At 47.0% G+C, this 14720-nt stretch overlaps 1 protein-coding gene across 1 annotated transcript in view; it reads right to left on the reverse strand.

The window, feature by feature from the left end:
• Positions 1 to 4902, reverse strand: part of LOC144945983 (CMP-N-acetylneuraminate-poly-alpha-2,8-sialyltransferase-like) — a 42411-nt gene extending 37509 nt beyond the window's left edge. Inside the window, exon 1 of the mRNA XM_078874686.1 lies at positions 4318 to 4902. Within this exon, the coding sequence (XP_078730812.1) occupies positions 4318 to 4481 (164 nt within the window). The 5' untranslated portion in view covers positions 4482 to 4902. The remainder of the gene's footprint in view (positions 1 to 4317) is intronic.
• Positions 4903 to 14720: the final 9818 nt, after the last annotated feature.

Below are 14720 nucleotides of genomic sequence, written 5' to 3' on the forward strand. Positions count from 1 at the left end.
CTGTGCATATGGCAAGGTTGACTCCACAAGTCACATATATTCAATCGATGTAGATACACTTTGTGCTCACCAGTCCATTCTCAGCCGCAAAGGTTGTTTGTCAATAATATAAAAGTACATGTTTTTTTCTTTGTTTTCAGAAAAGACTCACTGAACCTCGTGACTTCTTTTCAGAAGAGCCCTGCATTGGGATGTTTGGCAAATTCATTACAAGGAGTGGGAAGAAATGGGAAAATAAAAAAAAATATGACTAAGAGAGGAAGAATGTCAAAGGGTCATGAACCCACGAGCTGTAATGCAATCTCATGTGTGAAACCTTACCCATTCACACAGGCTACTATGAAATGATAGGGTCTCGTCCTTCAGAAGACTGCGTAATTCTTCTGCAACACTGCTATGATTGTCAGCAATGAAACACATTTGAGCAGCCTCTAATTTTATGCAAAGTACAATATACTTGACATTAAAACCATCTGACCTCTTGGGGGTACAATTGTAGTGACATAAAATGGGTCACTACGTACCATAGCGCTGGTTGCTGAGAGAGAAGGGGATCTGCAGTTGCAGCAGCCCTGCCTGACAGCAGGTCCCATGACAAGCTGGAGAGAGAGGGATGTAAGGGAAAGGTTACAGAGGGGGCACGGAGAGAAGCCCGGGAACCCGCTAGTAGGTTCTGGAAAGGGGGCGTCGCTGGGGCGGAGCGAGGCCACGCTGGGAGGATAAAAGGGGACCCCAGCGAAGGCTCGCGGCTGTCGCCGTGAGTGGGATCTCCTCGTCGTGCTGCTGGAGTCTTCATCGCCGTCTACGTCTTCACCTTCTTGGCGTCATCAGCCAGGCAGTCTGCCAGCTGTCCTGACTGGGGGCTGTAGTTACTTTGTGTGGACTGAGAAGGCTGTCAATAAATAGAGTGCCTCCTACTCTTAGTGTCTCCGAGTCAGTCACTGCACAATCATCCCAAAAGACAGATGGGCATGTAGCTCGATGCATCCCTCCTGGTAAGCAGTGTATGGGCTTAGGATAGGCACTCAGTTCAGATAGCTGCCTCAATACTGTTTTAGGGTTGCCAGGAAAATATTTGTTTGAATGCACACGTGCATGTGCCAGACATGATGTATGTGCTTACTTCATAATTTCTGCATACTGCAATGTGTGCATCCTTTACACTGCCATTCGCACTGCAGCAACTCATTTAAACTATTACATTTCCCAAAAGCCGATTATTTCCTATAACATTTTGATAGGACCACAAAAGTGACATTTTGGGTCTATTAACAGCCTTTGTTTAGATTGTGTAAATGTACTGCATTACAGACTGGTTGTTTCCACCGGCCACCGCGTGATGTGTGCCGACTCACACAGCCTCTTGTAACAATACCAAAACATCTCCACACATTAGTCATTAGAGAGGCCAGAGAGGTACATCCATGCTACTTCTATATGTTCTGTGAACTCTTATCGCCTCTCGATGTTATTGTCAAGAAGCGTCATTGTCCAAAATGTCACCTGTTATATACTTCTATTCAAGGCAGTGGAATTGGCAAATGTGCCAAGTTTTTTTTATCTGTGCGTGTGCACCACTGCCAACGCAAGCGTCATCACAATGCTTTGTCTAACAAAACAGTAGTGTTGGCTTTACACAAGAAATCGTTTGTTCTTGAAGTGTGCAACTGTGCACGTTTTAATTAAACTTCCACCATGTGTTCTACCCTTTTCTGTAGCTACTCGATCTGCTTATTCTTTGTCTGGTAAAACCTGCAGTAAAAAAAAATAGCAGTACTTTAGCCACAGGGACCCCAGCATGTTTCACACCCACACCACTGCCATGGTGTTGGATATGGCATTTCATAATATATGCGGGTAGCAAAAAATGTATGAGCTCTCAGATATACAGTAATACATACATTAGGTGTGCCGTGTCAGCGTAAATGCAACACTTAAGCAGAATGTTTATATTGTACATTTCATGCAAATTAAGCAGCATCAGCACGGTAAAAAATTCTGCAAATACCTAAAAAACTGAGCTTAAGGCAGGGAGGGAGTGCTTCATCAGTGGACAGAATAGCTCACGTATATTAAAGATCATATTTGTGTGAAATAATTCGTTGCTGCAGTTTTATCAATGCAGAATATAGCATTGCATATTCATCTATGCATATGAGTTCCTTTCGTATCTTAAGCATATATAATGCAGTGTTATGGCAGCCTATTAAACTATTAATTACTCTCACACGGAGCTAACCTAATTGCCACATGTCTGCCACCTGGGTTCCAGTCTACCCCATACCCAGTGGCCCATCTCCCAAGATGCCGGTCCTCTTTGTTCTATAGTTTGCATTCGCTCTTCAGCGATTCATCTCCACAATCACATCAGCCATGCCTATGACCAACTCACCAGGCATGTGCCAGACAGCAGTGTAGCAAAACCCATTGTTGTACTCTACGACGCTACTACGTCTATGATCCCCAACTTCCCCACCTTGGTTAAGTCCTCTCAATCAACACCCACTAACCACATGGCGAAAATAAATCCTCATTCATCAATGAATTGACAAATGGGCTTAACATGTTAAATGTATAGCAGATACATATTGTACATTTGATCCACATGGCCAATGGATGGTTATATGAACTCAAATGAAGCAATCATATAACCTGAAATAAGCTGTCTCTCTGGATACTTTAATGACGTTTAAAATCGTATTTTCCTCCCCTTTAAGCAACGGATGGATTTTTATTTCCTTCAGCACGGTAATTACTTCACTGCATTAATAGTGCTTTTATCTGATGACTGTATGACGACAAAATACTAATTGTTATGAGATGCTGTCTTGGGTAGCGGTGCACAACTTACGTAAATTAACATATTCGTCAATATTACTGTGTTGTGGTCTTCAAATGAATGTTTTGTATCATAGGTGACGTTTCAGGCAACGGCCCTTCTTCATAGCACATGTACAATACTTCACAAACGTTGCGTTTAACGCTTAAACGTGTCAATGATTGAATGCAATGGAAAACTCTACACATTAATAGAATACAATACGTCAACGATACATGGCACTTCATACAATAACGAGCTGTATGAGGGGAGGACATGGAATGCGTTTTAACTCTCCAGTCAAAACACATTTGTCAAGTTTCCCGCATTCGCCAAAGAAGAGTGCTCGTTATTTTAATTTAGTAAATTAAACAATCAAACCCAAGACAAATTTTAAGATGATTCCCTCGCTCACGTCGTTACGTTTAAAGTTAAGATAAATCTTAGTAAATATTTCACTTCAGAGAATTGAAGAGACCCAATCACACATTTCAGGACATCTATCAGGAGATTCGTCAATTTAGTAAATTAAAATAATGTATACATTACCTGTAATACATACAGTATATGTTTAGTTGCTGGCTTACGACGAATCAATCTTACGCAGAGCTTCATCCTCTCACAATGTTAAGTTACGTTCAAAGTTCAGATAAATTAAGAGAATCACCTTCAGTCGGTTGTGTGTAAAGTTAAGAGAATTAAGATAATTGCAGAATCCCCATTGATGGCACCGTTTTGTTACATTAAAAGTTAAGAAGCGATTGAAGGGAAACGTCTTCAAAGTTTACGATTAAACTTGGGAGAAATTGAGGATTATTTCCTCACTCATGATTCGTTACGTTTAACGTTAAGAGAATAGTAAGATTAACTGAAGAAATCCTGTCACTCACATTTCGTCACGTCCACGACTTTGCGAGAATTAGAATCCCCTCACTCACGTGGCGTTATGTTTAAAGTTAAGAGAAATCTTCTTTAATATTTAACGTCAGATAAGTGAAGAGACCAATCTCACTCACACAGGTCGTTACATTTCTAGTTAAGAAACAAATCTCCTGAAAGTCAACGATTAAACCCAGGACAAATTTTAAGAATTTCCTCACTCACATTTCGTTACATTTAAAGATAAGATAAATCTCAGTTAATATTCAGAGAATCGAAGAGACCCAATCACACATTTCAGGTGATCTGTCAGGAGATTTGTCAACAATCAAACCCAAGACAATTTTTAAGATCATTCACTCACTCACACGTCGTTCCGTCTAAAGTTAAGATAAATCTTAGTAAATATTAACTTCAGAGAATTGAAGAGACCAACACATTTCAGGACATCTGTCAAGAGATTTGTAAACAATCAAACCCCAAGACAAATTTTAAGAAAATCCACTCACACACACGTCGTCACGTTTCAATACATATACATTTAAAACATCTCATCCGTGTTAATTTAAGAGTATTTAACGGAGTGAAAGATGAGAAGACCCCCCCCCCACGCCACTGACCTGGCCGCCGTCCCGGGCCCCTTGCCATGCCACCTCGCGCCCCCAGGGCCCCCCGCGCCCCCCGGGCGCCTCGCGCCCCCAGGGCCCCCCGGGTCCCGGGCGAGCAGCAGCAGCCCGAGCAGCGAGACGGCGCCCGCCGTCACGAGGTTCGTCCGCATGCGCATGGCGAACACTCATCTCCTCCTCCTCCACCACCACCGCGACACAACTTGAGAGCGGGCTGTCTTAGTCTTTAACGCAACGTTGGTGACGATGATAAAGTCTCTCGGCTTGTCCGCTGTCGTGAATAACGGGGTGCTTACGACGTTCGCGCTCGCCGCTATTGTGTGGTGTTTGTTGCGTCTGCTATAGTTATGCGAAGCAAAGGAGGCTGCTTGCACCGAGCAAAGGACTTCCTCGACGTGTGTACAATGCCTCGTCAGCTTCTCGTGCTGCTGATGATGCTGCCGCGGGGTGCTTTGTACTCGGCGGGTTGCATCGCCGCCGCGGGGAGAAAAAGGCGGGAACGGAGCGGAGCTCGCGCGGCTCTAGCGCGCGCGCGCCCTCGTGCTGCGCGTGCACCGCTCGCGCGCGCCGGGTTCTGTGCAACCGCGCGCGCGGGCGACCGAGCCACGGGAGGGGGGGAGGGGGCACGAGGGGGCGGGGGGAGTTGGACGGGAGGGGAGTCTTCGCGATTTTTGTTCGCGGCTGATTGGTTCGCCTGCAGGTGGTGGGCGGGGGAACTTATGCAAATGAGAAGTATCAGGCGACGCAGCCCGCTGTGGCCGAGGGGCACGTGCACGCCGCGCACTGCACGAAGCGGCGGTCCCCCCTTTGTCAATTGGTCGATGCCTAAAATGCGGTAAAGGCGTTGACGCTTATCTGTTACAACTTTGAGAGGTTTTTTTGCTGGCCGTTTGACGTTTTGTTCCTTATTGCTCAGAGGTGCTTTTTAAAGGTTATTTTTAATTATCCACTGCTGGATGACGGCCTCTCCCCCCATGCAAGTTTATGTCATGATGGTCAAAGTGACCATACTTCACGTTGGTCAATGCGAGTTGGTGGAGGCGGCCAGCAGACAAGTGGGGACACAGAGAGAGTACAATGGATGTCGCTGTACTGCCCTCTGCTGACCACTACGTTTTCCCGCAAGCCTACACCAACCTGATTTGTATGGTGGCCCATCCAACAACTAGCCAGGATCAACCCTACTTAGCTTCCTAAATCTGAGCGGCGGGTGTTTTGGTGACAGGCTGAACCGTGGACATTGACAGAGGAAGGAAACAGCGTCTGAAAGTTACGGAGAAGCACGCATGCCTGATTACTGACCGCATATACACTTAGGAGACATAAATACTGTTAAGAAATTGTGGAGCAGGCGACTCAAACGAGAAATCGTTTTGACTCGCCACCGAAAGTGGTGCTTGCGGGGCAAGACGTCGTGGCTGTAAGAAGGAACGAGGTCCCGATGGAGAGGCTGTTGTTGCCCGTGACCTCACGCCCGTGAGGGGTCAATGGCGTGGAGATGGATCCACGACACCAGCTCGCGCCCCGGAGTGAGATGCCATTGTTGGGAATGGCCTGGGGGAGGCCTTCGTCCGAGTAACTCTCTGACCCAGTGCCCCTACTGGAACATGTGAAAAAGTGCTTTATAGCTCTTCGGATTCCTGCTGTGTGAATCCCGACCGTGAAGCCGCCGTGGCCCGCGTGCCCGTGGGGTAAGGACCGCCCCCGACGTCTGCCCTGGGGGCTTCTCGCGACGACGGCCGCCACACGAGGTGGGCGTGAATGCGAGAGCCCCAGTGCCCCTCGCGGCGCCATCCCTCGTCGGAGCAGGTCGCGGTGCTTCGGGACAAAGTCGTTTGTTCGCAGTTTGAGGACACGGCTTTGTGATAAGCGGAGATCCTTAGCGACAACAAAAACACACAAGCATACAATACGCCTCCCTATCCATAGGTGTGTCCTCCACAGAGAAGACACGTGCATTTTGAACACGTGCCATCAGCCACACGAGCATTCTGGGGGTGATTTTTGCAGCAGCAGCAGCCATCGGTTTAATACGGTAATATGATGGCAGATGGGACGTGTAAATACTATCTTAATGTGGTGAGATAACGATGGAAAGCAAGCGTACATTGTCCGTTTATTTATGTTATTTATATTCTCAACAGGGGCACAAATAATCGCGCGTGTTCAGGAGAAATATGAAAGGACAGTTAACATTACCGTGATGGTTATTTTGTACCATTCATTAACTTTCGGATTAATTCATTCACCTTTAAAAATGCAGCCGTAAGTGTGGAGTGGTGGCGCAGTGGTTAGCGCAATGCCCCATGAACCCAGGCACGTGAGTTCTGTTCATGACCGTGGTGAACAGCACTGGTGAGTAAACTCACACGGACCAGCACTGGTAAAACAAAAAAACCCCGCGTGACTGACACAGGATGGGACGAGGCCTTCATCAAGCAGTGGATTGACCAAGTCTGCAAACTTTTATAGATATACATTTTCAAGTACTGTATTTTACCTGGGGCTTGTGTCCCCAAGGTGCCCAATGCGAGTTGGAAGCCACCGTATCGAAGAATATGGAGGAGGATACAACACAGACTGTGTGACTTTCGCACATTCTCTTGGGGGTGCCGCTGTGGTTGCAACCACGTGTTTAAATGCACCGCGGTGACGTCATTTGAGTGTTCCTGAAATTCGCTTCGATATCGATTTATTTGCATTGACGACGCTTCGAGTCACGTTTGATGGCCCTGGGCACACAGCCTCGGAAGGGTTTCTTCCGCCTTCACCGAACACTGCCTTGCAACAGAAGCAGAGAATAAGAAGCAGAGATGGCAAGCGAACGAGTTTCGGTGGGAGGGGGCGATGTGATCCCCCCCCCACCCCCGATAATCGGCATTTTAGTGACATTCAACAGAGAAGATGCGTTTCATGTTTTTTTCACTACAATAAAATTAATGTAGGGCCTGATTAATGTTTTTTTTACTAACACGTAGTTGGCTTTCGCGACAAATACGATGATGTATCATTCTTATTTTTGAGCCAGAACGCATAAGTAAAAAACGTGTGTGTCGTAAAACCCTCCTCCACGCTTGGTCATCACGTGACGACTTCATTAGTTGGCTGTGTGACGTGGAGCAGCGTGCACGACGCGTCACGTTCTACTCACGCGCTGACCCCCACAATTCGATGATGAATCCCTATTTCGGAGACTAAACTTCTGGGACTGCTAACCTCAAGCTCTTCCCTCCCCCTCCTTTGTAACGGTTATAGATCCACCTCTGGACTGTAGGCAATGTGGTCGTCTTGCGGACGAGGTGTGAGACCCCACACGGCTGACGAGGGTGGACGAGCTCGGGGGTAGATGGATATTGTCCCTTCAATAAACAAAAACCCTCGCGAGCAGAAACGAGGGATTTGCTGTACGTCAGAGACGCCACTCTCCTTGTTCGGCCGATGTAACACCGCGGCTCACGAACAAAAACGATCGCAAAGCCATTGGTTTAAAAAAGGCACGTTTATACAACACTAGAAATGGGACACATCAACTCAGGGCCACACAGAGAGAGGAGAGAGAGGCGGGGGGGGGGGGCATGGATGGAGAACGAAATGAAACCGCATTTCTGCACGAGTCAGAACTGGAGTCACAGAACGGGAGTGCGTACTCGAGATTATCTCACCCGCCACGGCATTTCCATAATTTGAAGTCAACTCGAGTTCTTCACCCGCTGACCTGTATTTGCACTTAAAAATCTTAGATTGAAAAGCTCATTTCTTTATAACTGCTTTTTCAAATTAATTTGTCTTTCCCCCGCACCTCCGACGAGCACAGTTGGCTACGGACGGTGCGAAAGGAGTTCAACACACACGTACATTTCCAACAACATAATTCGTACCGAGTCTAAAATAACACGACCAAGCATGTCAACAACAAGAATGTTGTAGGCAGCGGGAACATTTAATGTTATGCATTTAAAGTCACCAATGTGGTCGTGGTATTTGACTCACAAGTATTTCCGATCAAGTCTTGCTCGGAATTATTTCCGGGAAAGGTCTAGCCGTTGAGTAACTCGGAACAATCGTGGAAAATTCATTTAACTCGAGTTCAAGCCAACTCGCTTGGTGCTCGAGCCCAAGCGACTTGGCCTGCCCACAGAAACCGAGGCACGATAAGGGGGACTTTAAGGGGCCCACAACCTATGCCAGCTCCATGCACGCGTGCACAGAGAGCACAGCTAGTACACCCAGTACCCGAGGTCTCCGTGCACAAGGTGGCTGTTGGGGGGTTTCACTCTTTGACGACATCGTGACAATGACCTCCAGGATTAACAAAAATACCCCACGGATTTAAAAATAAGAATCCCAATACTCATGCTCAACCCCATGATAGTGAATGACCTCATCTACACTGCCTGGCCACCGTTTAGGCTTTACAAGGCCAAAGAGATACAGGCGGTGGCTTTTAAATGGTCCTGTCATAAGGATATATATGTGGGAAACATGATGACCAGGCTGCGATTCAAACCATGTACAAAATGGTTTGGAATTCCAATCATGAAAAAATATGTTGCTTGACCAACCCTTGCTCGAACTGGAAGGCAAAATCCAGAAAAAATAAATAGCTCACCACATTCACCACCAGAAATAATAAATAGCTCACCACATTCATCACCAGCAGTGCCTCGTAACGGAAACACACTGTACATATTAGGGTATCAGTTTGGGAAATGAGTTCAAATATTTGCATTTCTGTTGGTAATATTTTCTGACCAGTTCGTTTTCGCTCATTCCATCACTGCAGCATAAACATCAGACTGGAGTCATTGCACTGCGCTAAGGGCAAAGTAATGCATCTCAAGTAGTGCATCTCAAAGCAGTGTGTTAAGAGGAAATGTAAGTCATGCATCTTTAATTCACCACTGCACATTCGGCCCCACCTGATTTACACAACTCAGCTGTCGCGCAGAGAATGTCACACAGGAGTGGAAAGGCAACCTGACGTCAGATACCTGAAACAAAACCTCTCTTGGTGAGGATGCACACTGCACCTATCATTCCATGGATCAGGTGAGAAGGAAGAGGCATAGCAAGACCTGGTGGCACATGCCTTGTGATGCAGCATTTGTGGAGGGTAAGGGTTGGTGGATCAGGTGGGTTTTCTGAAATTCCCAAACCCACTGGACTACGAGGCGTGGTCGGTGACGGCAGTACACCGAATGGGTTATGGCCCAGTCTGTGTGTACGTTTTGAGCGTTGTCCCCTCATATGCATGCGTTTTCTTCAGGCCATCTGGATTCCTCTCTAATGTAGGAATAATAATTAAAAAAAACACTCTTTAATGGAAATGGACAATCATCCCAATGTCGGACAATCATCCCAATGTCGAACTCTCCTGGAAATGAGCCTTGAGATTCAGAAAATCCTTGCCGTTCAATTAAATGACGTGATAATCGGTGTTAAATAATTGTACGCGTGACCATTAAATTTGTTTGGCTGTGTCGGGTGGTGTAGGGCCCAAAACACGAATTTGGCCCAGGCCATTACGTGACCCGCCACAATAATCAATAATCATTCTTAATATTTGCTGCAAAAACCTCGGTGTTAGGCAAACATCGTAAATATTCAAGTAGATAAACCATTGCCCCATGCAACAAACACTGCTACAGCTCCCATCTCCTGGACCTGAGCGACCTCTGCTCAGCACTAATTACCAGGCAAGCCCCATGTGCACGATGGGCACTCGTACATTGGTTGAGTGTGCGAGACGGCAACACCGAGGCTATGCTGTTACATGCGCACTGGCCCAGCCGGGGAACCGAGGCAGCGTCATTGCCGGACGTGTCCCGGGTGCATGCGTGTCCTGCGCGCTGCAAATGAGACAACAACAACAACAAACATCATCCAGGATGCGCTCCTCACGAGAATGCCGGTGCTATCCAAATGCCTCGCCAGCCCACTTTGAGTGCACATTTATTGTCAAGGATAGGGTGAGCTCAAAATTGATTTAGTGAAACGACAATGATGGATTATTAAATATTTTTGGTCTTAAAGAAAAATAAAGAATCTCTATGCTAAGTTTGTAAGCGAATAAAATATTGATGCAAGTGAAAATTGCTTGGCATTTCTTCGCGACCCAACAATGATTTAAAACGGGATACATTTTCCCAAGAAACTCTCTGTTGTGTGATCGAAATTAACCATTCTCGACTGAGCTAGAGCAACCGTGGGTCATTTATTGTTTGATTGGGTATCATTCCTACACACACGCACATATGCAATGCTACAGCAAGACCTCAAACATTATTTACTACTTACATGACTTCATAATGTAATATTATGAATTAGATTTTGTGCCGGATGCAGATGGAAATGTGGCACTACATATCCATGAACGTGAATGTTATGAAGCCATGTTTATTATACGCAGTCTAAATGTGCCATCTGTTTCCGCCCCAAAACAATATTTAGTAACAGGAACACATTTTTAGCAAGACACAACACAATATGATCTTCAAGTTTTATATACGTTACATCATATTTACAACAACAAAAAACACATTCGGATATACAGCGGGTTTTATCATTCTTTGTTCAAACTACAGGCTGTAAGTTTTACCAACTTTTTGTTTGTTAATGGCCGTGTATAAAAATAATCCTCGGCAGAATTCTGGGATCTGAAACGAAGGTGAAGATGCAGCGTTGGCTTATGATTCATGATGACGATAACAAACATGTTCTCTGAGAAAGCTCCATGGTTACGAAAAAAGAAAAGTGTGAAATTTAAAACACATCCCTCTTCACAGTACACAAGTAAAAATAGATTCTTACAAGCGATCAGTCGCTCTACGTTATTGTTACTTTGAAATTAAATTCACTTAATATACAAACCTGTGTGCTGGACACATAAACCACCTAGAAAAATACTCACTTTTTTTGGCTACACAGCAACTTTTATTCGTTTTTTTCAAGTGGTATAGGAATGTGTTTTAAAATCGATGCAGATTTCACTCAGCCTTAACTGTTTGCAACTCCACAATTTGCAGAGACATTAAGATCTGACAATCGTACTGGAATAATCATACTGACGGAGGGTGTCCTCTATGTCAAGACTGGACCCTGCCACGGGAATGTGGAATTTGGAGCCGCCAACGTAAACTGAGCACCACCCAGATTCCCTTCTTGACGAATGTTCAACTTCTCGAGAGATCTTTCGCGAAGAACTCACCGATGTCTCCATCGTGAAACCACGGGGGGGGGGGGGGGTAAAAATCGCAAGGCCACGGAGTTCTCCTCCTGCATGACGGCAATCTGGCACTATATGTATATATGTGTACGTTTTTTTCATCACGCATCTCGACAATCGTAGAAGAATGTTGGCTGACAAAACGAATGAGCAGAGAGTTTGAAGAAAAGTTGACCCGCACGGGCCCTGCTATATGGAGCGTAGCGTTGCATGCGACAAAAAACTCTACGACTCTTGAAAAAGGAAGATGCATACGACGACTGAAAGCCTTGACAAGGGGCTTGTGGAGTCCAATGGAGATTTTTTGTTACAATTTTAATTTTACCAGGTAGGGCCCCCATACTGAACCGCCACGTGGCTCTTTTTCAGAAGTGGCCTGGCTATCACGAATGATAGCTCAGCGAAGTGGCATATCAACGCGTGGCCATATATTGAAGCCAAATACTCTAAATGCGTGACGTTCAGTCTAAATGTGGGGAGAAATAAAATCCACGCGACCCCGGGGAGAACATGCAAACTCCGAATATACAGCAGGCGTCAGGGCCAGGATCGGGGCCAGGATCAAACCCACGACCTCCTGTATACCAGGCGAGGAAGTTAACATCTCGCCACCGTGGAGCCCCCTGAGTCGGATGGAGAAAAAGAGTGAATGGTCTAAGTTCAAGAGCAGGTTCGGGAGGAGAGAAGCCTCAGAACGATGCAGAAAATAAATATGCGGTTTGGACACAAGCTCAGAGGTGCGCACTTCACGAAGAGTGGTCTGGGAAAAAAAAGATGCTGGTAAATAGGCAAGAGACAGGAGAATGAAGATGAGCTTCATAGCTTGAAAGAAGAGAGCTCAAGATTGGACAATGATGGAGGGAGTTTGAACCGAGGACCCGCAGAAATAACGAAGACAGATGCAAGCTAAGCCACCAATGCCCTCTAGTGTAGAGTAAAGGAATTGTTGTTTTGTTTAATTATAACTTGCAGTGCACATTTTGCTTTCCTTGAAATCAACAGAGTGCCCGGGGAAAACCTAGGCATAGGTGGACAACACTGTCAGAAACCTGCTGGCGGGGGGGGGGCATAATCTCATAATCAAAGTCTAAACACACGTTCTAAATCTACTGCAAACACCGGGTGGGTTTTTTGTTAAATTCATTCTCTACACCTCTGCGATCCATCAACGACACCACAGAACCACCTGCACCCAGCATTCAGGAATTGGCCGATGCTGCGTGCGATATTTACCTCGTTTTTTTCCATTGGCACATCTGACCCGAGCCAGCCCGGAACCCTCGCGGTACGGTGGGGTTTTCCACTGGCTGCCGAGCCGAGCCGGAACCAAAGCGTGATACGCTGGCCTCACAAGAAGACATCTGGATCTGGCTCGGGGCCAAGCAAGGCACGTGATGTCATCACACTTGAAGAAGCTCGACAAACTAGGGTCCAGCTGGTCAGAGTGAGTCGGAAGCGAGAAGATGCGTCTGAGTTTCGTGACTGTGTATGTGTGCGATCGTGTATGTGTGATCGTGTATGTGTGTGATCGTGTATGTGTGTGATTGTGTATATCTGCGTATGTGGGGAGCGGCAGTGCAGCGGTTGGCGCGCTGCGCTACGAACCCGGCGACTCGAGTTCGATTGCCGCTCATGGCCAACACCGGTGACAATTTTCTGAACCGGTCCCGGTCCTCCCCTAGGTCGACTCAAACTAACATTAGTACCTGGTGCGGTGTGTAAATATCGCTACTCGGGAGACAAAGGCGGCCGGGCGTGGTGTTGGCCACCCACCCACTCGTGTGCCACAGTGCCGGCCTTCATAGGTGCTGCTCGCTAACAGCACTTGCTCCAACAGTCTGTTGAGGCTATACGGGGGATATTTGTCTTATCTGCGTGTGTGATGTGTGTGCGTGAACGTGTATCCACCACGTGATCCGCGTGTGACATCAGCGGCACGGCTCGGCTTCTGCGGTGGACAAAAAAGATAACCGGCGACTCCCGGTGACTCCCGAGTCACCGGTTATCGCTGGGCCGTGTCGGCACAGCCCCCGGCTCGAAACGGATGTGCCAAGTGGAAAAGCAGAGAGGTACTTCTTTCTTTCGTTCTGAGGAACCCAAGCTGTGACAATTACAACGAACGTCTCACGCTTGCTGCAACCAACGGTGCAGCTGGCAATACTGACTTCCGTTGTTTTCTCTGTAGCACGCGTGCACGCGGACACGTACGCACATGCGCACGCACACGCATGCATGCAGACGCACGCGCACGCGTGCTGGTGTGGCACAACTGCACGTCAAGACAACAACAAAAACGCACGCGCGCCACCACATTTTTGCGACGGCAGAAGTGGCGACGCACGGGTTTAAACGAAAAAGGAAAACAGTGGGGCATCGTAATCAAGAGTCTGAGCTTGAGTCGCTGTTAAGTCGCGGTCACTCACTTGCGATTGTGACCACAAACACAAGGCACCCAATGTTTGAACGTAAGTACTGATTAACACAACCGTGATGTCGGCGTTGTAACATGTAGACCCATCTCGCCACTGCTAACCGCGATGGTTGATGGTGTTTTTGGCTTGGGGTACTCACAACAATGATGACTAGCTCGGTAATGACACAGACACCTATGTACACGTTTTCGAGAATCAAATAAAAATCATTCATTTAGCTGCATTTCAGTATATATATCTTCAGCACTTTATACAGGAATTCTGTTTTCCTTTTTGCGAAAGTCACTTTTAAAAAAATATTTGAAAGTGCTTTTTCAGTAGAAATGTATTATCGCATAGCGATATAAATCAGCATTGTCACATGTCGCCGTGCTGTGCAAGTGTTGTGCGATATTTGGTGTTTGTGCGCATTTATATATTTTTAACAATTTTGCGTTCTTACACCATGTATGCGCTTTCACACGTGCCGGGGAAAGGGACACTCAGTGGCACTGCCACGCTCTCTCCCCGCCGTCACGACACTCGCGCGCTCAAACGCTTCCCCCACCTCCCGCTCGCACGCAATTTCGCACGTCCCCACTGCACGTTCAACCCCACGCGTCGTCGACACACCGTCTCCATCCGTGAGGCACTGTGAGGCGCACCGGCGTGGCGCCGTCGCGGTCGCTCCCCCGAAACAACCGCAGCAGTCTGTGCCCGCCCCCCCCCCACCCCCCACCCCCCCCACCCCCCACCCCCCA

This window comes from Lampetra fluviatilis, chromosome 39, assembly GCF_964198595.1.
Source record: "Lampetra fluviatilis chromosome 39, kcLamFluv1.1, whole genome shotgun sequence".
In the NCBI taxonomy this organism is placed as follows: domain Eukaryota; kingdom Metazoa; phylum Chordata; class Hyperoartia; order Petromyzontiformes; family Petromyzontidae; genus Lampetra; species Lampetra fluviatilis.